At 42.8% G+C, this 27,186-nt stretch overlaps 1 protein-coding gene across 1 annotated transcript in view; it reads right to left on the reverse strand.

Annotated features, from left to right (window-relative positions):
• The window catches only part of slit3 (slit homolog 3), a gene marked incomplete at its 5' end in the record, with an annotated part of 237,039 nt that overhangs the window by 187,583 nt on the left and 22,270 nt on the right, over positions 1-27,186 (reverse strand). Inside the window, 3 exons of the mRNA XM_084147010.1 lie at positions 7,881-7,952; positions 16,409-16,480; positions 22,608-22,679. Coding sequence (XP_084003136.1) covers positions 7,881-7,952; positions 16,409-16,480; positions 22,608-22,679 — 216 coding nt within the window. The remainder of the gene's footprint in view (positions 1-7,880; positions 7,953-16,408; positions 16,481-22,607; positions 22,680-27,186) is intronic.

A 27,186-nucleotide genomic window follows, 5' to 3' on the forward strand; every position in this document is an offset into this window, starting at 1 on the left:
GTTGAAAGTCAGAAGTTTAGTGGTCCTCTGTAGCTCAGCTGGTAGAGCACGGCGCTTGTAACGCCAAGGTAGTGGGTTCGATCCCCGGGACCACCCATACACAAAAATGTATGCACGCATGACTGTAAGTTGCTTTGGATAAAAGCGTCTGCTAAATGGCATATTATATTATTATATACACTTAGGTTGGAGTCATTAAAACTCGTTTTTCAACCACTCCACAAATTAACAAACTATAGTTTTGGCAAGTCAGTTAGGACATCTACTTTGTGCATGACACAAGTAATTTTTCCAACAATTGTTTACAGACAAATTATTTCACTTATAATTCACTGTATCACAATTCCAGTGGGTCAGAAGTTTACATACACTAAGTTGACGGTGCCTTTTAACAACTTGGAAAATTCTGGAGGTGTACCATTTGGAGGTGTACCTGTGGATGTATTTCAAGGCCTACCTTCAAACTCAGTGCCTCTTTCCTTGACATCATTGGAAAATCAAAAGAAGTCAACCAAGACCTCAGAAAAAAATTGTAGACCTCCACAAGTCTGGTTCATCCTTAGGAGCAATTTCCAAACGCCTGAAGGTACCACGTTCATCTGTACAAGCAATGGTACGCAAGTATAAACACCATGGGACCACACAGCCGTCATACCGCTCAGGAAGGAGACACATTCTGACTCCTAGAGATGAACGTACTTTGGTTCGAAAACTGCAAATGAATCCCAGAACAACAGCAAAGGACCTTGTGAAGATGCTGGAGGAAACAGGTACAAAAGTATCTATATCAACAGTAAAACGAGTCCTATATCGACATAACCTGAAAGGCCGCTCAGCAAGGAAGAAGCCACTGCTTCAAAACCGCCATAAAAAAAGACAGACTACGGTTTGCAACTGCACATGGGGACAAAGATCGTACTTTTTGGAGAAATGTCCTCTGGTCTGATGAAACAAAAATAGAACTGTTTGGCCATAATGACCATCGTTATGTTTGGAGGAAAAAGGGGGTCGCTTGCAAGCCGAAGAACACCATCCCAACCGTGAAGCACGGGGGTGGCAGCATCACGCTGTGGGGGTGCTTTGCTGCAGGAGGTACTGGTGCACTTCACATAATAGATGGCATCATGAGGAAGTAAAATTATGTGGATATATTAAAGCAACATCAGTCAGGAAGTTAGAGCTTGGTCGCAAATGGGTCTTCCAAATGGACAATGACCCCAAGCATACTTCCAAAGTTGTGGCAAAATGGCTTAAGGACAACAAAGTCAAGGTATTGGAGTGGCCATCACAAAGCCCTGACGTCAATCCTATAGAAAATGTGTGGGCAGAACTGAAAAAGCGTGTGCGAGCAAGGATGCCTACAAACCTGATTCAGTTACACCAGCTCTGTCAGTAGGAATGGGCCAAAATTCACCCAACTTATTGTGGGAAGCTTGTGGAAGGCTACCCGAAACGTTTGACCCAAGTTAAACAATTTAAAGGCAATGCTACCAAATACTAATTGAGTGTATGTAAACTTCTGACCCACTGGGAATGTGATGAAATAAATTAAAGCTGAAATAAATCATTCTCTCTACTATTATTCTGACATTTCACATTCTTAAAATAAAGTGGTGATCCTAACTGACCTAAGACAGGGAATTTTTACATTTACATTTTAGTCATTTAGCAGACGCTCTTATCCAGAGCGACTTACAGTTAGTGAATACATATTTTTTTTTACTAGGACTAAATGTCAGGAATTGTGAAAAACTGAGTTTAAATGTATTTGGCTAAGGTGTATGTAAACTTCAGACTTCAACTGTATACTGTAGAGAGAGGGGGAGTGTACTAATTGACAGATCTCCTGTTGGAGCTTAATTGGCTATATTAAGTTTCACTGTTTGATCTTGTCTTGTGGGACCTCCCACCTAGCCGACAGCTTCCACTCAGAACACTTTTACACTTCCCTCTCTGCATACTAACTAACTCATCGTGGAAAACACAAAAACAAAACAATATCATTGATACAAATAAATAAAAAGAGTTCAGTATCTACCAACAGGCTGTGCCTCGGCCGGTTGTCATTGGCTCAGCAGCAGAGCTCCAAAGTCTTTGTAGCTTGTATTTATCTAAATATGTCTTTGTAGCTTGTATTTATATAAATATGTCTTTGTAGTAAATCACAAAGCTGTCTGGCCTCTAGAAACTGGCTGAGTGCAGCCCTATTTTGGAAGACATTTGGCTTGCATTCTGGGAGAGCTTAGTTTCTCTGAAAACAAGGGCCCACTGGCGGAGCTGCGTGCCAGGACTCCATGGTTTATGTGTTTGGGACATATTGAATTATTAGGCAGCTATCGCAGGCAGGAGGAGCACTGTGGTCAGACAGTACACAGCCACACAGCCTGTTCGCCAGCTTAACAGCTTTATAGAGAAACACTGATACGAAGCTTGGCGCGGTGCTACAGTACTCCACATGTCTGTCTGTCTGTTCTGCAGGCTTTGGTTTAAAGCACCATGCTTTAACACAGAGGAGAGGACTATGAAAAAGCTCCACCTGGTCCCTCCGTGTGTTAGCTAAATCACTCCTTGTCCAACAGGATCAAACAGGGAGGTGGACCAGGCGTGAGAAGCCAAATGTCTGTAAGTTATTTGTTTCTCGCAAATATGAAGTGCCGTGGACACCAAACTAGCCGGAGCTGGAGCCGGAGTGATGGGAACACACCGAGTGATGGGAAAACAACGGAACGATTCCTGACACAAAAACAAACTTTGTGCAAACAATAGTGGTGTTTGGGAGGGGGGGGGGGGGGGGGGGTATGGAGTGGGGGGAGTGGGGGGAGTGGGGGTGTAGCTGGCCCGTGCCCAGCCTCTAGCATCAGATGACTTCTTCTTCTGGCATGATTAATCACAAGGAGTTTCTGAGGAGTAGTGAAATTTACATTACCAGCTAACGTTACACACTACGTTACTGGCCGTAGCATTCAGACCAGCTAACTGCTCTCTACATTACCACACTACGCTACTGGCCGTAGCATTCAGACCAGCTAACTGCTCTCTACATTACCACAGTACACTACTGGCTGTAGCATTCAGACCAGCTAACTGCTCTCTACTCAGAAACTGATAATTGGTCACCAAGACCAAGACCGGACTCTCAATTGACCAGAGAGGGGGGGACGGGGGGGGGGGGGGACGGGGGACGACAACATTGTGCACCAATCACATGCAACCTGAGCAGGGTATAATGGCAGGGGGTGGTTGAGTCCCATGGGTATCGCTGACTGAAACACTAGTGCAGCCCAGCACCGCGCAGCGACCAGCCAGGAGGAAGTGGAGTTAATATGGGGGGCCCACTCCCAGTCACCATTAATAAATAGGAACAGGCATCTTCATGGCCTCCCTCTAATTCTTAATTTGCTTTCCATTAGCCTTCAGGATGAAGACTGGCTGTCTAGAGGAGGAGTCAGTGAAGATGAGGAGGAGGAGGAGGATAGAGATACAGAGCAGAGAGAAAAAAAGAGAGAGAGAGAGAGAGAGAGAGAGAGAGAGAGAGAGAGAGAGTGAGAGAGAGAGAGAGAGAGAGAGAGAAAGATAGAACGCCCAGACAGACAGTGCGCTGCAGTATCTGCCCTGTAACTCTAACCGCATTCCTTCCAGGCAGAGCGGGCCTGCACAGGGAGCAGTGACCACAAATGCCCCAGCCAGCAACCCAGTGGCTCCATCATACATGATGGTCTGTTCCGCCACCACTGTCTCCAGCTTATCTATTATGCATGTGTTTGCATGATGGCACATTCACATCAGAGTCCACCGGACCGACAGGACAGACCATCTTTCTTTTCCATTCACTTCCACTCCCCTGTCTGCCTGCCTTAACTCTTTCTCCTCTAGCTAAGTTAATGAACGCAGCCATTAGCTTAATCTGACCCGACCCAAAGCAGCAGCATGTTTCTGGAAACGCTGGCCAGCATGAAGGGAGAGGGCGAGGGCCGGACTCACATCGAATAACCCTGTCGGACTGTGATGCACTGCGTATGCTTTCTACAGCTGCCCCGGTCTGGCCAGTCCGAGCAGGGTTTTTTATACCAGGGTTAGGGGTTAGGCAATTCATATCACACTAACATCACAGAGAATAAACCAGTATGACAGGGAGAGGTTATGAACCCGATCGTAAACCACCTCTCTCTCTGACCGGATTATGAGAGCCTTCATTACAAGCTAGTTTAGACAGCAAAATAACTTTGGGGAAACTTCAGATTTGCTGATGGTAAAAAGATACGAGCAGAGAGATTTACAATACTTGCTTTGGACTTTGTCCATTCTTTCCACTCCTAAGAAACTGTCTGGGATTGTAAAGAATGGCTTATTAACCTCTGATAAATAATGAATTGCCAGTTGTGCTTTTAAGGTGGAGCAGCACGGGGAGGAGAGGAAATAAAACTGTCATTATTTCTCAACAAGTGTTTCTTAGACAGCATTGATAGCCCAGAGGAGAAATACAAACTGCTGATCAATTGGCCACAGTTGACGTAAAGAGAGTCTAATTTCTTTAAACAGAGCCATTACTGCTGTCGTCAAATGGGGATCAAATCATCACCACAAAACGAAGCCGCACAGTGTGAACAAAGAGGTCATGAATTCAAATCTGGAGTAATCTCCAAAACAATGAAGGGAACAAGTACATTTCGAAAGGGATTTGGTTGTTATCTGGCTTTTCAAATCTCTTTTTGCCTAATGGAAACATTTCACAGAGAACAAAAAACCCCACTAAACCTGAGTTAATAGAGAAGTTTAAAACCCCACTAAACCTGAGTTAATAGAGAATTTTTTAACCCCACTAAACCTGAGTTAATAGAGAATTTTAAAACCCCACTAAACCTGAGTTAATAGAGAAGTTTAAACCCCAACACTGTTCCTGAGTTAATAGAGAAGTTTAAACCCCAATGCTATTCCTGAGTTAATAGAGAAGTTTAAACCCCAATACTGTTCCTGAGTTAATAGAGAAGTTTAATCCCCAACACTGTTCCTGAGTAATAGAGAAGTTTAAACCCCAATGCTATTCCTGAGTTAATAGAGAAGTTTAAACCCCAATACTGTTCCTGAGTTAATAGAGAAGTTTAATCCCCAACACTGTTCCTGAGTAATAGAGAAGTTTAAACCCCAATGCTGTTCCTGAGTTAATAGAGAAGTTTAAACCCCAACGCTGTTCCTGAGTTAATAAAGAAGTTTAAACCCCAACACTGTTCCTGAGTTAAAAGAGAAGTTTAAACCCCAACGCTTGTGAGAGAAAAATTACGTATTTACCTGACTCGCTTGATATTAATAGTTAACAATTATATACTTAACAAAGAGTAAGACATTACTGTTCTACTAATGCTGTGTTTTGGTAAAGGGATGGTTTCCACTTTAGCTCCTTGCAGCTAATCTGGGCGTATGGTCACTAGAGATAGCTTGAGCTAAACCCCTCATTGTTTCTAATCATTCTTGCATCTGGGAAACTAAGCCGGAATGGGGGATAAAACAACACCAGCTGCAGATAACCATAGGATGAACCCAAGGTGGCTTATGATGTGCTTTGAAAGGCTGGTCATGGCTCACATCAACAGCATTATCCCAGAAACCCTAGACCCACTCCAATTTGCATACCGCCCCAACAGATCCACAGATGATGCAATCTCTATTGCACTCCACACTGCCCTTTCCCACCTGGACAAGAGGAACACCTACGTGAGAATGCTATTCATTGACTACAGCTCAGCGTACAACAACATAGTGCCCTCAAAGCTCATCACTAAGCTAAGGATCCTGGGACTAAACACCTTCCTCTGCAACTGGATCCTGGACTTGCTGATGGGCCACCCCCAGGTGGTAAGGGTAGGTAACAGCACATCTGCCACACTGATCCTCAACAAGGGGGCCCCTCAGGGGTGCGTGCTCAGTCCCCTCATGTACTCCCTGTTCACCCATGACTGCATGGCCAGGCACGACTCCAACACCATCATTAAGTTTGCCGACGACACAACAGTGGTAGGCCTGATCACCGACAACGATGAGACAGCCTATAGGGAGGAGGTCAGAGACCTGGCCGTGTGGTGCCAGGATAACAACCTCTCCCTCAACGTGACCAAGACAAAGGAGATGATTGTGGACTACAGGAAAAAAAAGAGGACTGAGCACGCCCCCATTCTCATCGACAGGGCTGTAGTGGAACAGGTTGAGAGCTTCAAGTTCCTTGGTGTCCACATCACCAACAAACTATCATGGTCCAAACACACCAAGACAGTCGTGAAGAGGGCACGACAAAGCCTATTCCCCCTCAGGAGACTGAAAAGATTTTGCATGGGTCCTCAGATCCTCAAAAAATTATACAGCTGCACCATCGAGAGCATCCTGACTGGTTGCATCACCGCCTGGTATGGCAACTGCTTGGCCTCCGACCGCAAGGCACTACAGAGGGTAGTGCGTTCGGCCCAGTACATCACTGGGGCCAAGCTTCCTGCCATCCAGGACCTCTATACCAGGCGGTGTCAGAGGAAGGCCCTCAAAATTGTCAAAGACTCCAGCCACCCCACTCATAGACTGTTCTCTCTGCTACCGCACGGCAAGCGGTACCGGAGTGCCAAGTCTAGGTCCAAAAGACTTCTCAACAGCTTCTACCCCCAAGCCATAAGACTCCTGAACAGCTAATCATGGCTACCCAGACTATTTGCACTGCCCCCCCACCCCATCTTTTTACGCTGCTGCTACTCTGTTAATTATTTATGCATAGTCACTTTAACTCTACCCACATGTACATATTACTTCAACTACCTCAACTAGCCGGTGCCCCCGCACATTGACTCTGCACCGGTACCCCCCTGTATATATAGCCTCCCTACTGTTATTTTATTTTACTTCTGCTCTTTTTTTCTCAACACTTTTTTTGTTGTTGTTTTAATTTTACTTTTTTGTTAAAAATAAATGCACTGTTGGTTAAGGGCTGTAAGTAAGCATTTCACTGTAATGTCTGCACCTGTTGTATTCGGCGCATGTGGCCAATACATTTTGATTTGATTTGATTTGATTTTATGGCACCCGATCTGCATGGGAGGGGTGGAACCAGCCATATATAAGAACCAGGATTCCTCTGTAAGGTCAGGCTCTCAGTCCAAAACTCAAGAGTGTGGGGTCGTCCAGTCTCATTATTGCAATAGTTAAATCGATATTGAATAAAGATGATTGTTGAAGAAATGACAAAGTCTCTCTCAATTGATTAGAATATTCTACAACACGCTGCTCCTGAGTTAATAGAGAAGTTTAAACCCCAACGCTGCTCCATATTCCTCCACTTGTTGAGAGACCCCTAAAGTAAACACTAGTAAAGTTCAGGGCCGGTCGGTCTGTTCCACCCAGGGCCAACCTGTTCCACCCAGGGCCAACCTGTTCCACCCAGGGCCAACCTGTTCCACCCAGGGTCAACCTGAGCAAGAATGTTTCTCAGAGGACTACCTTCAGTCTTCCCTGACAGCAAGGCTAACGGCTGCGGTGTGACCTGGCCACACATTCAAAGGACTCTGCGAATATTCGGGAATACAAATTCTGCAATGTCCCCCTCCGGTCCGAGGAAAACATTCCCCCTAGCACACCTTCACCTCATGTACAGGAGTACAGAGTGGGGCTGTGTCACCTTATGCCTTACAACCACAACCCAAATAAAAGGCCAACATCTGGGGGGTTGAAGAATAATAACACATTGTCCCTGCACTGACTGCGTACCGCCTCTTTAAAACGTATGGGAAGTTAAATATTTTAGCAGCAAACCCCCTTCAAGGACAATGATTGAAATTAAAACAGTGGGGAAGTTGACTGTGATGTTTTCCAGCGATCTGACATCAAAGAAAAGTAGCGTTGTGACTTACAGACGGCCCAGCTTGGGGGTGGACTGGAACAGCAGCTCTGGGAGAACCTGCAGCTTGTTCCGGTTCAGACGCCTTTATGGGAGAGAGAGAGAGAGAGAGAGAGAGAGAGAGAGAGAGAGAGAGAGAGAGAGAGAGAGAGAGAGAGAGAGAGAGAGAGAGAGAGAGAGAGAGAGAGAGAGAGAGAGAGAGAGAGAGAGAGCAAGGGAAGGAAGGGAAGGGAAGGGAAGGGAAGGGAAGGGAAGGGAAGGGAAGGGAAGGGAAGGGAAGGGAAGGGAAGGGAAGGGAAGGGAAGGGAAGGGAAGGGAAGGGAAGGGAAGGGAAGGGAAGGGAAGGGAAGGGAAGGGAAGGGAAGGGGACGGAAGGGAAGGGAAGGGATGGGAAGGGAAGGGAAGGGAAGGGAAGGGAAGGGAAGGGAAGGGAAGGGAAGGGAAGGGAAGGGAAGGGAAGGGAAGGGAAGGGAAGGGAAGGGAAGGGAAGGGAAGGGAAGGGAAGGGAAGGGCGAGAACATCAGTGTGGTCAAAACAACCGCCGTTTTGATGAGGCACTCTGACATTTAACTATGTTAAATGAATAGAGTTTGGTCTGTGTTTGTGTGTGGTGTAATGAGAGACACAGAGAGACTGACATAGGGGACATTCTGAAACACAGAAACAGAGCAACATCAAGCATTGGGAACAGAGATTGATGAGAAGGCAGGAGAAAACGTAAATGACACACAGACGCTCAAATCAATCGTTCAGATTAGAACCTCTGAAGTGGGGTGACCCTGGTCGCAGTAAAGGAAGACTGGGATGAGCCAATGGCAGCGCCTGGGGGTCAAGAGTTCACAGCTGGGCTAAGGCTTATGGGAAAGCGGGTGACTTCCTATGAAAATAGGCATAAGAAGTTACCAAGCTCTGAAGGTATCTGAATTATTTAAAGGCCATTATCACTGTGAGGAGGCTCCACAGGCTAACATGGGGAGTTCGGGGGAATAGACCTTCATGGCACCAAAGCCTTTCTCTGAGACGGGAGGGTATAGGGAGGACAGGGGGTCACAGGGCAGAGCTGAGGTATGTGGAGGAGTGGAGGAGGATTTAGGATGTCATGTAACACGCCATCAGAGCCGGATCACACTCCATCTGTCTCCCTCTGTTCTGTCCTCATCCATCCCTGGCCTACACCACCGCATGGTCAGAGAGACTCGAGGCTAACCTAATACCTAGCCAGCTAGCATATCAAACTTCCACACTGTTATGCCACAAATCACAATAGCTCAAAGCTAAGGCCTCCACCTTTGATGTGACCTCAATGAGAAACACAGCATTAGAGAGCAGATCAGCTGTCACCTACGTTGTCTAGACTGGAATCTCCAATAAAACTGATGTACCACTTAATGGTTGGGACTTATCTAATCGAAGTAAATCAGATCTGTTTTGCTCCATTCTGTACTGATTCTTCAGTTGAACTCCCTCACCTCTTACTGCCAGACATTTCCCCCAGAGAGAGACAACATGACTGGAGACAGATATTCTCATGGCCCTGTCTATGATCTCTGTCAGTGTGTCATCCCTGTCATGTAACACCTCAGTACTAACCATAAACCTGGCTGCCAAGCCTGGCATGGATGGTTTTGGTTTAGTTACCAGTTTGTGGTCTCGCCAGCTACTTCCAGACCAGAAGAAACCCAGTGACACTAATGAGGTCAGTAAGCCCAGTGTCTAGTTTCACATCAGTGTGTTGACATTCACACTCAGTGCAGCAGGTGACTTTAATGTTTATGCAAACTTGATCATCCTTACATAAATAGGGCTTTTTGAGTGCTTCTGAGTGCACATATGTGACTCATTTTAGGAAGCTAGGCATATGTCGCACGTCACTACTTCACAGGAGAGGCATTTGAACGTCTTATTTTTATTCATTTTTTGTTTTTGCATTGCTAATTATAGCCTAATATTAGCTAGTTAACATTGAACCTAGTTGGTTAGCTCCTTAGCTACCTGCAGATTCATACTACAGCTATGACAATGTTTGAATTGGTAGTAGTATGAGTTGGGATTATGCCGGTTCATTGTTTAGCTAGCTAGCTACATGTCTAAACAAAAGACACCACTTCGCCAGATGATTACATGACCCATCAAGTTAGCCAGGTGTATCTGGGGGTGATTACGGCCATCTATTGTATTTCATAATGTACATGTAATGTACATGTGTACATGTCTAGACAAAAGTGACCCATCCACTTAGCTAGATGTGGCTGGGGGGAAGTTAAAGCATTTCCTTCACATGACCCATCAATTTAGACAAGTGTGTCAGGTAAGCATCATCTAATAATGATAAAATATTTATAAGATATTTTTATCTGGACATTTATCTGTTTTTGATATTGCTACTATGCAAGTACCATTTCACTGTAGTGTTTACACCTTCTGCATCCTGTGCATGTGACAAATAAACATAGATTTTATTTGATATAGTGTGTGTTTACCAGAGATGGTAATGTGAAGAACAACATGACCAGCACCAAAGTCACATTAGGATATTGGTCAAGGACTTGATAAAGTGTATTTTTTCATGGAGTTTTTTCTTATTGTAGGCTCCTACTTTTACCACTTTTAGTCTTGAAATCTTTGGTTGTTTACTCTGTTTAGCACATGGCCTCACATGTGAATCCTTAAAGATTTGGAGGCCTGCATCCTGTGAAGCATGGGAGTGGGCGAATTTCCTCATCCTTCTCACCAGCCGTGATTTTGGGCAGCTTCATGGTAAGAAATGTGACCGTTCCTGATGCAAAAACAATGTCCTATCCTGGAGCTCGAGTAAATGACATTACTAAGCTGCTCCCGAATGTACTATCGTAGTCCATGTGGGTTTTAATGACATTATGAAGGGCAGCTCTGAACAGTTGAAACTGGATTTTAAAAAGCTGATTGACTCTCTGCTAGACACTAACAACAAACCTATCATATCTGGCCCTGTGCCCTCTCTGAATCGTGGCATTGAACGCTTTAGCAGGATTCTTGCTCTTCACAACTGGCTACGTGATTATTGAAGCTCAATGGGTGTAACTTTTGTTGACAATTTCGATACCTTTTGGAAACAAAACACGTTTTATAAGGAGGATGGGATCCACCCAAATTATTTATTTGGGTTCCTGGATCCTTTCACAGCAGTATAAGGCTGCGTTGAGACAATGACTTAACAATGACCCAAGCCCAGCTCAGCTAATCCCTACCATTGTGACGCAGAGTTGTCAAAATGCTTCAGCAAATGTTCATTACATCAGGGGCGTTGGTAGTCACAATATAAGTAACCTAATTTATGTCCCTCTAACTGCCCTGAATGCCACCGCTGATCCTACAGCTATTGTGTGCAGTAATCATGTGCCTAAGAATCAGATTTATACTGTTAGCACTGAGCCGATGTAGCCGAGGAGGCAGTCCACTGTGTGCAACTCACCATGCACTAACATAAAGAACATGAGCACATCTACTGCTGCTAAGCTTCCCAGTAAAACAATAAAAACAAGTAAGCATCCCAGAAGAAGTGCTCAAAATAGCCCACGTTAACATATGTAGCTTAAGAAACAAGGTTCATGAAATCAATAATTTGCTAGTTACAGATGACATTCATATTCTGACTATCTCTGAAACTCACTTAGATAATACCTTTGATGATACAGTGGTAGCAATACAAGGTTATAACATTTACAGAAAATATAGAAATACCAATGGTGGAGGTGTTGCTGTTTATATACAGAACCACATTCCTGTGAAGATTGGAGAGTATCTCATGTTAAATACTGTTGAAGTAATATGGCTACAGGTTAATCTGTCTCACCTAAAGCCAATCTGGTGGGAAGCTGCTATAGACCACCAAGTGCTAACAGTCAGTATCTGGATAACATGTGTGAAATGCTTGATAATGTATGTGATATCAATAGAGAGGTATACTTTCTGGGTAATTTAAATATTGACTGACTGTCATTAGGCTGCCCACTCAAGAGAATGCTTCAAACTGTAACCAGTGCCTGCGACCTGGTTCAGGTAATCAGGCAACCTACCAGGGTGGTTACAAACAGTACAGGAATTAAATCATCAACATGTATTGATCATATCTTTACTAATGCTGCAGAGATTTGTTTGAAAGCAGTTTCCAAATCCATTGGCTGTAGTGATCACAATATAGTAGCCATATCTAGGAAAACCGAAGTTCCAAAGGCTGGGCCTAATATTGTGTATAAGAGGTCATACAATACGTTTTGTAGTGATTCCTATGTTGTTGATGTAAAGAATATATGTTGGTCCGTGGTGTGTAATGAGGAGCAAGCAGACACTGCACTTGACACATTTATGAAATTGCTTATTCCAGTTACTAATAAGCATGCACCCATTAAGAAAATGACTGTAAAAACTGTTAAATCCCTGTGGATTGATGAGGAATTGCAAAATTGTATGGTTGAGAGGGATGAGGCAAACGGAATGGCAAATAAGTCTGGCTGCACAACCGATTGGCAAAAGTATTGCAAATTGAGAAATCATGTGACTAAACTGAATAAAAAGAAGAAGAAACAACACTATGAAACAAGGATAAATGACCTAAAGAATTATAGTAAAAAGCTTTGGAGCACCTTAAATGATATTTTGGGAAAAAAGGCAAACTCAGCTCCATCATTCATTGAATCAGATGGCTCATTCATCACAAAACCAACTGATATTGCCAACTACTTTAATAATTTTTTCATTGGCAAGATTAGCAAATTTAGGCATGACATGCCAGCAACAATTTCTGACACTACACATCCAAGTATATTTGACCAAAATTTGAAAGCATTGTAATTTTGAATTCCGTAAAGTGAGTGTGGAAGAGGTGAACAAATTATTGTTGTCTATTAACAATGACAAGCCATCGGGGTCTGACAACTTGGATGGAAAATTGCTGAGGATAATAGCTTACGATATTGCCACTCCTATTTGCCATATTTTCAATTTAAGCCTACTAGAATGTGTGTGCCCCCAGGCTTGGAGGGAAGCAAAAGTGATTCCGCTACCTAAGAATAGTAAAGCCCCCTTTACTGCCTCAAACAGCCGACCAATTAGCCTGTTACCAACCCTTAGTAAACTATTGGAAAAAATGGTGTTTGACCAGATACAATGCTATTTTACTGTAAACAAATTGACAATAAACTTTCAGCATGCTTATAGAAAAGGACATTCAACAAACACAGCACTTACACAAATGACTGATGATTGGCTGAGAGAAATTGATGCTAAAAAGATTGTGGGGGCTGTTTTGTTAGACTTCAGTGCGGCTTTTGACATTATCGATCACAGTCTGCTGCTGGAAAAATGTATGTGTTATGGCTTTACACCCCTTGCTATAATGTGGATAAATAGTTACTTGTCTAACAGAACACAGAGGGTGTTCTTTAATGGAAGCCTCTCCAACATAATCCAGGTAGAATCAGGAATTCCCCAGGGCAGCTGTCTAGGCCCCTTGCTTTTTCCATCTTTACTAATGACATGCCACTCGCTTTGAGTAAAGCCAGTGTGTCTATGTATGCGGATGACTCAACACTATACACGTCAGCTACTACAGCAACTGAAATAATTGCAACACTTAGAAAGAGTTGCAGTTAGTTTTGGAATGGGTGGCAAGGAATAAGTTAGTCCTGAATATTTCCAAAACTAAAAGCGTTGTATTCGGGTCAAATCATTCACTAAACCCTAAACCTCATCTACATCTCATAATGAATAATGTGGAAATTGAGCAAGTTGAGGTGACTAAACTGCTTGGAGTAACCCTGGATCGTAGACTGTCATGGTCAAAGCATATTGAATAAACAGTAGCTAAGATGGGGAGAAGTATGTCCATAATTAAGCGCTGCTCTGCCTTCTTAACAACATTATCAACAAGGCAGGACCTACAGGCCCTAGATTTGTCGCACCTAGACTACTGTTCAGTATTGTGGTCAGGTGCCACAAAGAAGGACTTGAGAAAATTGCAGTTGGCTCAGAACAGGGCAGCACAGCTGGCCCTTAAAAGTACACGGAGAGCTAACATTGATGACAAAAATGTCAGTCTCTACTGGCTCAGTGGAAGAGAGATTGACTGAGGTGTCAATGAGCTGAATGTAAAAATACACCTTGTGGAACAGTGGGGACTGTGAAGAGACACACACACAGGTACATACACACATACAGTTGATGTCAGAAGTTTACATAAACTTAGGATGGAGTCATTAAAACTTGTTTTTCAATCACTCCACAAATTTCTTGTTAACAAACTATAGTCTTGGCAAGTCGGTTAGGACATCTACTTTGTGCATGACACAAGTAATTTTTCCAACAATTGTTTACAGACATATTATTTCACTTATAATTCAATGTATCACAATTGGCAAGTCGGTTAGGACATCTAATTTGTGCATGACACAAGTAATTTTTCCAACAATTGTTTACAGACAGATTATTTAACTTATAATTCACTGTATCACAATTCCAGTGGGTCAGAAGTTTACATACACTAAGTTGACTGTGCCTTTAAACAGCTTGGAAAATTCCAGAAAATGATGTCATGGCATTAGAAGCTTCTGATAGGCTAATTGACATCATTTGAGTCAATTGGAGGTGTACCTGTGGATGTATTTCAAGGCCTACCTTCAAACTCAGTGCCTCTTTGCTTGACATCATGGGAAAATAAAAAGAAATCAGCCAAGACCTCAGAAAAATAATTGTAGACCTCCACAAGTCTGGTTCATCCTTGGGAGCAATTTCCAAACGCCTGAAGGTACCACATTCATCTGTACAAACAATAGTACGCAAGTATAAACACCATGGGACCACGCAGCCGTCATACCACTCAGGAAGGAGACACGTTCTGTCTCCTAGAGATGAATGTACTTTGATGCGAAAAGTGCAAATCAATCCCAGAACAACAGCAAAGGACCTTGTGAAGATGCTGGAGGAAACAGGTACAAAAGTATCTATATCCACATTAAAACGAGTCATATGTCGACATAACCTGAAAGGCCGCTCAGCAAGGAAGAAGCCACTGCTCCAAAACCGCCATAAAAAAGCCAGACTACGGTTTGCAACTGCACATGGGGACAAAGATACTTTTTGGAGAAACTGTTTGGCCATAATGACCATCGTTATGTTTGGAGCAAAAAGGGGAAGGCTTGCAAGCCGAAGAACATCATCCCAACCATGAAGCACAGGGGTGGCAGTATCATGCTGTGGGGGTGCTTTGCTGCAGGAGGGACTGGTGCACTTCACAAAATAGATGGCATCATGAGGAAGGAAAACTATGTGGATATATTGAAGCAACATCTCTAGAAATCAGTCAGGAAGGTAAAGCTTGGTCGCAAATGGGTCTTCCAAATGGACAATGACCCCAAGCATAATTCCAAAGTTGTGACAAAATGGCTTAAGGACAACAAAGTCAAGGTATTGGAGTGGCCATCACAAAGCCCTGACCTCAATCCTATAGAACATTTGTGAGCAGAACTGAAAAAACGTGTGCGAGCAAGGAGGCCTACAAACCTGACTCAGTTACACCAGCTCAGTCAGGAGGAATGGGCCAAAATTCACCCAACTTATTGTGGGAAGCTTGTGGAAGGCTATCCGAAATGTTTGACCCAAGTTAAACAATTTAAAGGCAATGCTACCAAATACTAATTGAGTGTATGTAAACTTCTGACCCACTAGGAATGTGATTAAATAAATAAAAGCTGAAATAAATCATTCTCTCTACAACTAATCTGACATTTCACATTCTTAAAATAAAGTGGTGATCCTAACTGACCTAAGACAGAGAATTTTTACTAGGATTAAATGTCAGGAATTGTGAAAATCTTAGTTTAAATGTATTTGGCTAAGGTGTATGTAAGCTTCCGACTTCAACTGTACATATAGACACTCACTCAACACACACGTAGACATGGATGTTGTATTGTAAATATATGATAGTGGAGTAGTGGCCTGAGGGAACACACTAAATGTATTGGGTAAAATGTTATGAAATATAATGTAATGTAATATTTTAAATTGTATATAACTGCCTTAATGTTGCAGGACCCAGGAAGAGTTGCTGCTGCCTTGGCAGCAGCTAATGGGGATGCTTAGTAAATAAATAAATAAATAACAAAATGGGTGGGGCTAAGGCTTAAGAGGGTGTGAACGATGCTGAATGGGTTAGCAGTGTGGTTAGGGTTAAGGTTAGGTTTTAAAATCAGATTTTATGACTTTGTGGCTGTGCCAGCTAGTGACCATTCTGCAGAGCTGCCTCCAGAACAAGATTCATGATGAAAAATGCTAACCTGTCACACACACACACGTACGCACAAGCACACACCCACACACACACACACACACACACACACACACACACACACACACACACACAAACACACACACACACACACACTTAAGCATACAGAAACAGTGTAAATACCCAAACACAAACAGTAGGGGTGAAAAGTGTCAAGAGGGTGACAGTCTACTGCAGTGACTGCTGGGTAGGGAGGGAGGTCAGCTAGGGATACTTACAGTCTCTCCAGCTGTTTGAGGTCCTGGAACGCCCCCCTCTCAATCACTGTGATCTGGTTGTCCTCTAGGTGCCTGACAGAAAAGAGAGAGACAACATAATCAATAAATACAATTACATCAGTATATAAAGGCCATGCTCTCACACCATGCAGTAAAGGCATTGTAAATTGCAAATAAGAATTTGTTCTTAACTGACTTGCCTAATTAAATAAAGGTTAAATAAAAAATATTAAAATAAAAGGCAACATGGTTAAAGGCCATGCTCTCACACAATGGTTAAAGGCAACATGGGTAAAGGCAACATGGTTAAAGGCAACATGGGGTAAAGGCAACATGGGTAAAGGCAACATGGTTAAAGGCAACATGGGGTAAAGGCAACATGGTTAAAGGCCATTCTCTCACACCATGGGGTAAAGGCAACATGGGTAAAGGCCATGCTCTCACACCATTGGGTAAAGACAACATGGGTAAAGGCCATGCTCTCACACCATGGGGTAAAGCCAACATGGGTAAAGGCCATGCTCTCAAACCATGGTTAAAGGCAACATGGGTAAAGGCAATGTTCTCACACTACGGGGTAAAGGCAACATGGGTAAAGGCAACATGGGGTAAAGGCAACATGGTTAAAGGCAACATGGTTAAAGGCAACATGGTTAAAGCAACGTGGGGTAAAGACAACATGGTTAAAGGCAACATGGTTAAAGGCAACATGGTTAAAGACAACATGGTTAAAGGCAACATGGTTAAAGACAACATGGTTAAAGGCAACATGGTTAAAGGCAACATGGTTAAAGGCAACATGGTTAAAGGCAACAAGGGGTAAAGACAACATGGTTAAAGGCAACATGGTTAAAGGCAGCATGGTCAAAGGCAACATAGTTAAAGGCAATATGGGGTAAAGACAACATGGTTAAAGGCAACATGGTTAAAGGCAGCATGGTTAAAGACAACATGGGGTAAAGGCAAAATTGTTAAAGGCAACATGGTTAAGGGCAACATGGTTAAAGGCAACATGGATAAAGGCAACATGGTTAAAGGCAACATGGTCAAAGGCAACATGGGGTAAAGTCATCATGGGTTAAAGGCAACATGGTTAAAGGCAACATGGTTAAAGGCAACATGGTTAAAAGCAACATGGTTAAAGGCAACATGGGGTAAAGTCATCATGGGTTAAAGGCAACATGGTTAAAGGCAACATGGTTAAAGGCAACATGGCATAAAGTCATTATGGGTCAAATGCAACATGGTTAAAAGCAACATGGTTTAAGGCAACATGGGGTAAAGGCAACATGGTTAAAGGCAACATGGTTAAAGGCAACATGGTTAAAGGCAACATGGCATAAAGTCATCATGGGTTAAATGCAACATGGTTAAAAGCAACATGGTTTAAGGCAACATGGGGTAAAGGCAAGATGGTTAAAGGTAACATGGTTAAATGCAACATGGTTAAAGGCAACATGGGGTAAAGGCAACATGGTTAAAGGCAACATGGTTAAAGGCAACATGGTTAAAGGCAACATGGTTAAAGGCAACATGGTTAACGGCAACATGGTTAAAGGCAACATGGGGTAAAGGCAACATGGTTAAAGGCAACATGGTTAAAGGCAACATGGTTAAAGGCAACATGGTTAACGGCAACATGGTTAAAGGCAACATGGGGTAAAGGCAACATGGTTAAAGGCAACATGGGATAAAGGCAACGTGGTTAATGGCAACATGGTTAAAGGCAACATGGGGTAAAGGCAACATGGTTAAAGGCAATAAGGTTAAAGGCAACATGGTTAAAAGCAACATGGTTAAAGGCAACATGGCATAAAGTAATCATGGGTTAAATGCAACATGGTTAAAAGCAACATGGTTTAAGGCAACATGGGGTAAAGGCAACATGGTTAAAGGCAACATGGGGTAAAGGCAACATGGTTAAAGGCAACGTGGGGTAAAGGCAACATTGTTAAAGACAACACGGTTAAAGGCAACATGGTTAAAGGCAACATGGTTAAAGGCAACATGGTTAAAGGCAACATGGTTAACGGCAACATGGTTAAAGGCAACATGGGGTAAAGGCAACATGGTTAAAGGCAACATGGAGTAAAGGCAACATTGTTAAAGACAACACGGTTAAAGGCAACATGGTTAAAGGCAGCATGGGGTAAAGGCAACATGGTTAAAGGCAACATGGTTAAAGGCAACATGGTTAAAGGCAACATGGTTAAAGGCAACATGGGGTAAAGGCAACATTGTTAAAGACAACACGGTTAAAGGCAACATGGTTAAAGGCAACATGGTTAAAGGCAACATGGTTAAAGGCAACATGGGGTAAAGGCAACATGGTTAAAGGCAACATGGTTAAAGGCAGCATGGTCAAAGGCAACATAGTTAAGGGCAACATGGGGTAAAGACAACATGGTTAAAGGCAACATGGTTAAAGGCAGCATGGTTAAAGACAACATGGGGTAAAGGCAAAATTGTTAAAGGCAACATGGTTAAGGGCAACATGGTTAAAGGCAACATGGATAAAGGCAACATGGTTAAAGGCAACATGGTCAAAGGCAACATGGGGTAAAGTCATCATGGGGTAAAGTCATCATGGGTTAAAGGCAACATGGTTAAAGGCAACATGGTTAAAGGCAACATGGCATAAAGTCATCATGGGTTAAATGCAACATGGTTAAAAGCAACATGGTTTAAGGCAACATGGGGTAAAGGCAACATGGTTAAAGGCAACATGGTTAAAGGCAACATGGTTAAAGGCAACATGGCATAAAGTCATCATGGGTTAAATGCAACATGGTTAAAAGCAACATGGTTTAAGGCAACATGGGGTAAAGGCAACATGGTTAAAGGCAACATGGTTAAATGCAACATGGTTAAAGGCAACATGGTTAAAGGCAACGTGGGGTAAAGGCAACATTGTTAAAGACAATACGGTTAAAGGCAACATGGGGTAAAGGCAACATGGTTAAACGCAACATGGTTAAAGGCAACATGGTTAAAGGCAACATGGTTAACGGCAACATGGTTAAAGGTAACATGGTTAAAGGCAACATGGTTAAAGGCAACATGGGTAAAGGCAACATGGTTAAAGGCACAATGGGATAAAGGCAACATGGGGTAAAGGCAACATGGTTAAAGGCAACATGGTTAAAGGCAACGTGGTTAATGGCAACATGGTTAAAGGCAACATGGTTAAAGGCAACATGGGGTAAAGGCAATAAGGTTAAAGGCAACATGGTTAACGGCAACATGGTTAAAGGCAACGTGGGATAAAGGCAACATGGTTAAAGGCAATAAGGTTAAAGGCAACATGGTTAACGGCAACATGGTTAAAGGCAACGTGGGATAAAGGCAACATGGTTAAAGGCAACATGGGATAAAGGCAACATGGTTAAAGGCAATAAGGTTAAAGGCAACATGGTTAAAAGCAACATGGTTAAAGGCAACATGGCATAAAGTCATCATGGGTTAAATGCAACATGGTTAAAAGCAACATGGTTTAAGGCAACATGGGGTAAAGGCAACATGGTTAACGGCAACATGGTTAAAGGCAACATGGGGTAAAGGCAACATGGTTAAAGGCAACATGGTTAAAGGCAACATGGTTAAAGGCAACATGGGGTAAATGCAACATGGTTAAAGGCAACATGGTTAAAGGCAACATGGGGTAAAGGCAACATGGTTAAAGGCAACATGGTTAAAGGCAACATGGTTAAAGGCAACATGGGGTAAAGGCAACGTGGTTAAAGGCAACATGGTTAACGGCAACATGGTTAAAGGCAACATGGGGTAAAGGCAACATGGTTAAAGGCAACATGGTTAAATGCAACATGGGGTAAAGGCAACATGGGTAAAGGCAACATGGTTAAAGGCAACATGGGTACAGGCAACATGGTTAAAGGCAACATGGGGTAAAAGGAAACGTGGTTAAACGCAACATGGTTAAGGGCAACATGCTTAAAGGCAACATGGGGTAAAGTCATCATGGGTTAAAGGCAACATGGTTAAAGGCAACATGGTTAAAGGCAACATGGTTAAAGGCAACATGGTTAAAGGCAACATGGTTAAAGGCAACATGGTTAAAGGCAACATGGGGTAAAGGCAACGTGGTTAATGGCAACGTGATTAAAAGCAACATGGTTAAAGGCAACATGCTTAAAGGCAACATGGGTTAAAGGCAACATGGTTAAAAGCAACATGGTTAAAGGCAACATGGTTAAAAGCAACATGGTTAAAGGCAACATGGTTAAAAGCAACATGGTTAAAGGCAACATGGGGTAAAGGCAACATGGTTAAAGGCAACATGGTTAAAGGCAACATGGTTAAAGGCAACATGGGGTAAAGGCAACATGGTTAAAGGCAACATGGGGTAAAGGCAACATGGGTAAAGGCTACATGGGGTAAAGGCAACACGGGGTTAAGCTACATAACTCATATTAGAAACAAGACCATGTAGTATAACTACAGGGTGTTGCTGTGAGGTCTCAACGGGTCAGTCTACCCTCTGCTCCGGGAACATCATGTCATGGATCCCTAAGGTTTTCCAGATGCATTATAAGGCAGAATATCTCCATCTCCATGGATATGCTGTGTTTATGTTTGTGTCTGTGGATGTTAAGGCCAATTTGGAGTGACATATATGAGAAGCACATGAATCACAGAGTGACTGATACTCAGGGAGGCTCTATACAGCCAAGGCCAAAAATAGAACGTGGAAACGCGAGACAGAAAACATTCTACGCTTCTCATGTGGAATTCCGGTCTTTTGGCAGGAGGCTCTCAGTTATAAATTGTATTTTAAGCAAATGTTTATACGTGGCTGTTTTACGGCCATTAATCAATGTTTTTGTCATATCAGTTTGTCAGGGGGAGATGACACAGTTGGCCTCATCATAGAGAACTGTTCAGAGGCAATTTGTGACTTATACCACAGGTTTCCAGACCTAGCCATCGGCGTAGCCAAAAGCCAACCGCTCTAATACCAGTGGATTGGTCTCAGATGGAGCTAGCAAGGCAAAGACCAACATGTTCAGCCCAGAATAATTACCTTATTTGGTCGATAAAAGGCCTTTACCTTGGATGCTGATCTGATGTTTATAAATCTGATTCCCACAACCGAGGGATCAGACTCACGCTGATTGATTTACTGATATTTAAGTAAGCATTCTCCGAACCCACCAGTTGGTTCAGATGGATTAATGTGCATCGTGTAGTATAATAGTATTGTTTTCTGGAAATAATGTCTTTGCCATTAGCAATTCCCTAACATTAAGGGGGTTTCAGAGAGATACCAGCCCAAAATGACGGGACCACGGAATCGAAGGGTAAAACCCTTCAATGTGTACGTGTTTGTGTGTGCGTGATTACCGTGTGTGTGTGTATGTGTGCACATGTACTCAGATGAAGTAGATCACAGAGGTAATCACCCCTCACATGCCACTCTCTCTCCCTCCTAGATATGGCAGTCTGACTGTGAGCTTCCCAAGGCCCTTTACATCCACATGGTTTGGAGTAGGAAATGTCACTCCTGCTAATCATGAACCACATAAAGCAGGCAGCGAGCCCAGCTGACAGTACTGCAGGACAGACCCTGCTTATTACCACTCCTTGGGCGCTTTCGTTTGCCGTTTATTTGTATCGCCACGCCATCCTTTTACAGGCTCTTATTCAGGAGGTAAACAGCACCGATACGTCCTTAGATTATAGTCATTAGCTCAGCACAGTCACACACGCTCACTATTCATCAGAAAGGGGAGGAAAGAGGGACAGCTCCAAACAGATGAGTGTCAAATACTTTCCTTTGAATATCATCAAAGTGATGGCCGTGAGAGAAGTTGGAGTATTTTACTGCATGTCATTACCAGGTAAAAGGTCCAAATACTATGCTTTTTAACCTTGTAAATATTGTATAATTATGCTTGGTTATTTCAAATGGCTATAGAGACTATTACCCTATAGCCACCATCGGTTAAAAATAGACATATTACATTCTTAATTACCTACTTAATCACTGTAAACTGTTTCTCTAAATGTTTTCCTAATGACACTACTGAATAAAATGAAGAAACATGACTGAGCCCATACTTAGTGGTAACACATCTATTAAAAGCTACATGTGCACTGACTGAAAATATCTGCGTTATATACAATTGTGTCTTATTGACATTATCTTGCTTATTATTTGTAAATGGCAGAGAGTACTTACAGAACTCGCAGGTTCTTGATGCCAGAGAAGTCCACTTTAGAGATCCTGGTGATGTTATTCCTGTCCAAATCCCTGAGAGAAGGAGAGAGAGAGAGAGAGAGAGAGAGAGAGAGAGAGAGAGAGAGAGAGAGAGAGAGAGAGAGAGAGAGAGAGAGAGAGAGAGAGAGAAACAGAGAGAGAGAGAGAAGAAAGAAAGAAAGAAAGAAAGAAAGAAAGAAAGAAAGAAAGAAAGAAAGAAAGAAAGAAAGAAAGAAAGAAAGAAAGAAAGAAAGAAAGAAAGAAAGAAAGAAAGAAAGAAAGAAAGAAAGAAAGAAAGAAAGAAAGAAAGAAAGAAAGAAAGAAAGAAAGAGGTTAGAAGGATAATCACACATCATCATAATCCTGTTCAGTCTGTCAGTTCTCTCTCCAGACAGGTGACCATAGAGGATGGTATTGCTGAGGTTCCCTGCGCTGCAGCACTGCTCTGCCCCGGGCAGTGAGGTGGTGGTGGTGGTGGGTGTTGAAAGCTGGCGTCTGTCTGCCAGAGATTGTTAGTGCCACGCTGTGGAAGATTGCCCTGGAGATGTGGAGCAGAGCAGAGCAGGACCCCATCCTCTCTTCAGTCTCTCTATGCCCTGTGCCCTCTACCTAAGATGCTGGGGTACAAATCCTTTAATCTCAGACACTCCGTACCTGACTGGGCAAAGAGGGCCCCTCCAGGAGTCTGTGAGCAGCCCCACATTCTGCTGCTCAAACCTCAAACACACCAGGGCCTGCAGGTACTGTAAGATGCTAGGGTACTCACCTGTGTGTGTGTGTGTGTGTGTATGTGTGTGTGTGTGTGTGTGTGTGTGTGTGTGTGTGTGTGTGTGTGTGTGTGTGTGTGTGTGTGTGTGTGTGTGTGTGTGTGTGTGTGTGTGTGTGTGTGTGTGTGTCTGTGTGTGTCTGTGCGTGCGTGCGTGTGTGCCTGCGTGCGTGTGCGTGTACGTCCGTGTACGTGTGTATGTTTGCATAAGCCTGCCCCTAACTATGTCATTGTGTATTGTATACAATAATACTGACATATCTTGTTTCCAGACTGTTAATCTGTTTTAACTACTTATCAGAATGTATATATCTGTTTTAACTACTTATCAGAATTTATATATCTGTTTTAGCTACTTATCAGAATGTATATATCTGTTTTAACTACTTCTCAGAATGTTAATGTACATACAATATGGATTCTGACTTATTTCCTCTATATTTATTGGAATATTTCCACATTAATAAATTAGGGAAGAAAACATACACAGAGCCTGGTCTCCTGACGTTGGGCTCAGTGTGTGTCTCATAATATACATAAACATTTATAAATCTGATTTAAAGGCATATTGGATTTCTCTCACCCTCTCTCTCACCCTCTCTCTCTCTCTCTTTCTCTCTCTCTCACCCCCTTTCTCTCACCCTCTCTCTCGCTCTCACCCTCTCTTTCTCTCTCACATACCCTTTCTCTCACCCTCTCTCCCTCTCTCACCCTCTCTCTCTCTCACCCTCTCTCTCACCCACTCTCTTTCTCACTCACCCTCTCTCTCTCACTTTCTCTCTCTCACCCTCTCTCTTTCTCTCTCACCCTCTCTCTCTCTCACCCTCTCTCTTTCTCTCCCATCTTTTCTCTCTCACTCCCACACAACACTATCTCGCTCTTATTCTCTCTCCCCTCCTCTAACCCAGATTTCATACTCCCTTGCTCTCCAATCTCTCCTCTCTTATATCCATCCTTCACTGTTCCCAGTTACAGTTTGGGAAATGTGGGATTATAATCAGGAATTGCAACACAACGAAGTCAATTAAACCAGCTTCTATCATGCTCCTTTAAGTGCCAATGTGTGGGTCACAAATCTACAAGCCTGCTGGTCATTGTTTGTTTTTATTTGTGTGAGGGATAAGGTGGCAATCCAAACAAGAGGCGTTCAGGGTCTCACAATGCCCCCCCTCCCCCCTGCCCAGGCCACTAAACCCACTCAAGGCCTTTAAACCACTGAACCAACTAGTCTGGGCCCGAAGCTGACAGACCGATTTACTTTACCTTGGGCTAAATCACTTAGAGTAGCACTTTATTGGTACACCGACCAACTCGACAGCAAAACACATTTATTATGGCCCAGGAACATTATGTTGCACAAATGACATACCAAAAGGCCCCCAAAGCCCATTCAAATCCATGCGAGAAAAAACATTTATTAAAACACAAACCGTCTCTCTCTCTTTTTCCAGCTAACGCTTCACTTCACAATGCGTTTCCTGCTGTAATCTCCTGTTATTTTCCTTAAAGCCAAAGTCGTCTGGTCTTCTACAGCAGATAGGTATGCTCCATTTCCTTCTCAAAGCATCTGAACCATGTTTGGAATCTTAATTGAGTTCCTCCTCTGGAGCTCGGGACTATTTGACAAAGATTTTTTGTCAGTGGAAAGTTCAGCCATTCGCCGAGTATAATCTTCCACGCAATACTTCAGCATTGTCATTCAGTGCACCGGCTCCTGAGATAAAACCGAGCAGTAGTTAGGCATGTATGTGCACGGCCATTTAGTTTGATAGAACATTATAATGTCTTTCATTTCCATTGTATAAGGATGAATGTGGACAGAACTCATTGAGCACATTGTTTCCCAATGCCCTTACATGACCGTATTACAGTGAACACTTGACAAGTCGAGAGACTGAAAAACAGCTTCTATCTCAAGGCCATCAGACTGTTAAATAGCCATCACTAGGACATTAGAGGCTGCTGCCTATAGGCATAGACTAGAAATCACTGGCCACTTTAAGAAATGGAACACTAGTCACTTTAATAATGTTTACAGATCTTGCATTACTCATCTCATATGTATATACTGTATTCTATACTATTCTACTGTATCTTAGTCCATGCCGCTCTGTCTTGTATATATTCTTAATTCCATTCCTTACTTAGATTTGTGTATATTGTGTATATGTTGTGAAATTGTTAGATATTACTTGTTAGATATTACTGCACTGTCGGAGCTAGGAAGCACAAGCATTTCGCTACACCCGCAATAACATCTACTAAACACGTTTATGTGACAAATAATATTTGATTTGATTTGATTTGAAGTCATTGTACATTTCCTAGTTAACATAGCAGACATGGTAGAGTTATCATGTTCATATTGGAATGTCCGTTTATAATGATTTATTTTCCTGTACAAATCTGCACATGCCATGGAATGATGGCAATGATCAAAAGTATTTCCAAACTACAAGACGTGAGACTTTTTGCAGCTGATGCAATGTTTTTCTAAGGCTCATATCAGGATATTGGTGGTTTCCAGGGTGGAATGTGGCCCATTGCTCTCTCCTTCCCTCCCTACCACAGTCCTCCCTTCTTTTCCAGAACATAACAGTGTGTTTTTCTGTTGGAACACTGCTTCATTGTGACAGATCAAATAGGGAGGTTAGTATGGTTACTATGGCTACCTATACGTAAAAATGTATGCACACATGACTGTAAGTCGCTTTGGATAAAAGCGTCTGCTAAATGGCATATTATTATTATTATATTATAGTATGGTTAGTATGGTTAGTATGGTTAGTATGGTTAATATGGTTAGTATGGTTAGTATGGTTAGAATGGTTAGTATGGTTAGTATGGTTAGAATGGTTAGAATGGTTAATATGGTTAGTATGGTTAGTATGGTTAGTATGGTTAGTATGGTTAGTATTGTTAGTATTGTTAGTATGGTTAGTATGGTTAGTATGGTTAGTATGGTTAGTATGGTTAGTAACCCAATCACAAGTCTGAGGAATCAAATATTCCCTGTCTGCCTTCATCTCCTCCACAAGGGTGTCGATGCAACACACACACAGGCGCACGGACACACACAAAGACACACATGACTGGACACCGATATCACTGGACACCGATATCACTGGACACCGATATCACTGGACACCGAAATCACTGGGCACCGATATCACTGGACACCGATATCACTGGACACCGATATCACTGGACACCGATATCACTGGACACCGAAATCACTGGGCACCGATATCACTGGACACAGATATCATTGGACACAGATATCATTGGACACCGATATCACTGTAAACCGATATCACTGGACACCGATTTCACTGGACACTGATTTCACTGGACACCGATATCACTGGACACCGATATCACTGGACACAGATATCACTGGACACCGATATCACTGGACACAGATATCACTGGACACAGATATCACTGGACACCGATATCACTGGATACAGATATCACTGGACACAGATATCACCGGAAACCGATATCACTGCATTCTTAAGGTGACAAATCATCCCTAACAGCTATGTGGACAGTGCCCCTTCGAACACACTACCATAGACACCTACACAACATGTTTATAGGCAGAGTCAACAGATCACTTCAGCTTGGCAAACATCTTTAAACTAGAGGTAGTTAATGGTAATACAGTGCCTTGCAAAAGTATTTATCCCCCTTGGTGTTTTTCCTATTTTATTGCATTACAACCTGTAATTTAAATAGTTTTATTTGTATTTCGTGTAATGAACATACACAAAATAGTCAAAATTGGTGAAG

This window comes from Coregonus lavaretus (genome assembly GCF_964263955.1).
Source record: "Coregonus lavaretus genome assembly, chromosome: 29".
NCBI lineage: Eukaryota > Metazoa > Chordata > Actinopteri > Salmoniformes > Salmonidae > Coregonus > Coregonus lavaretus.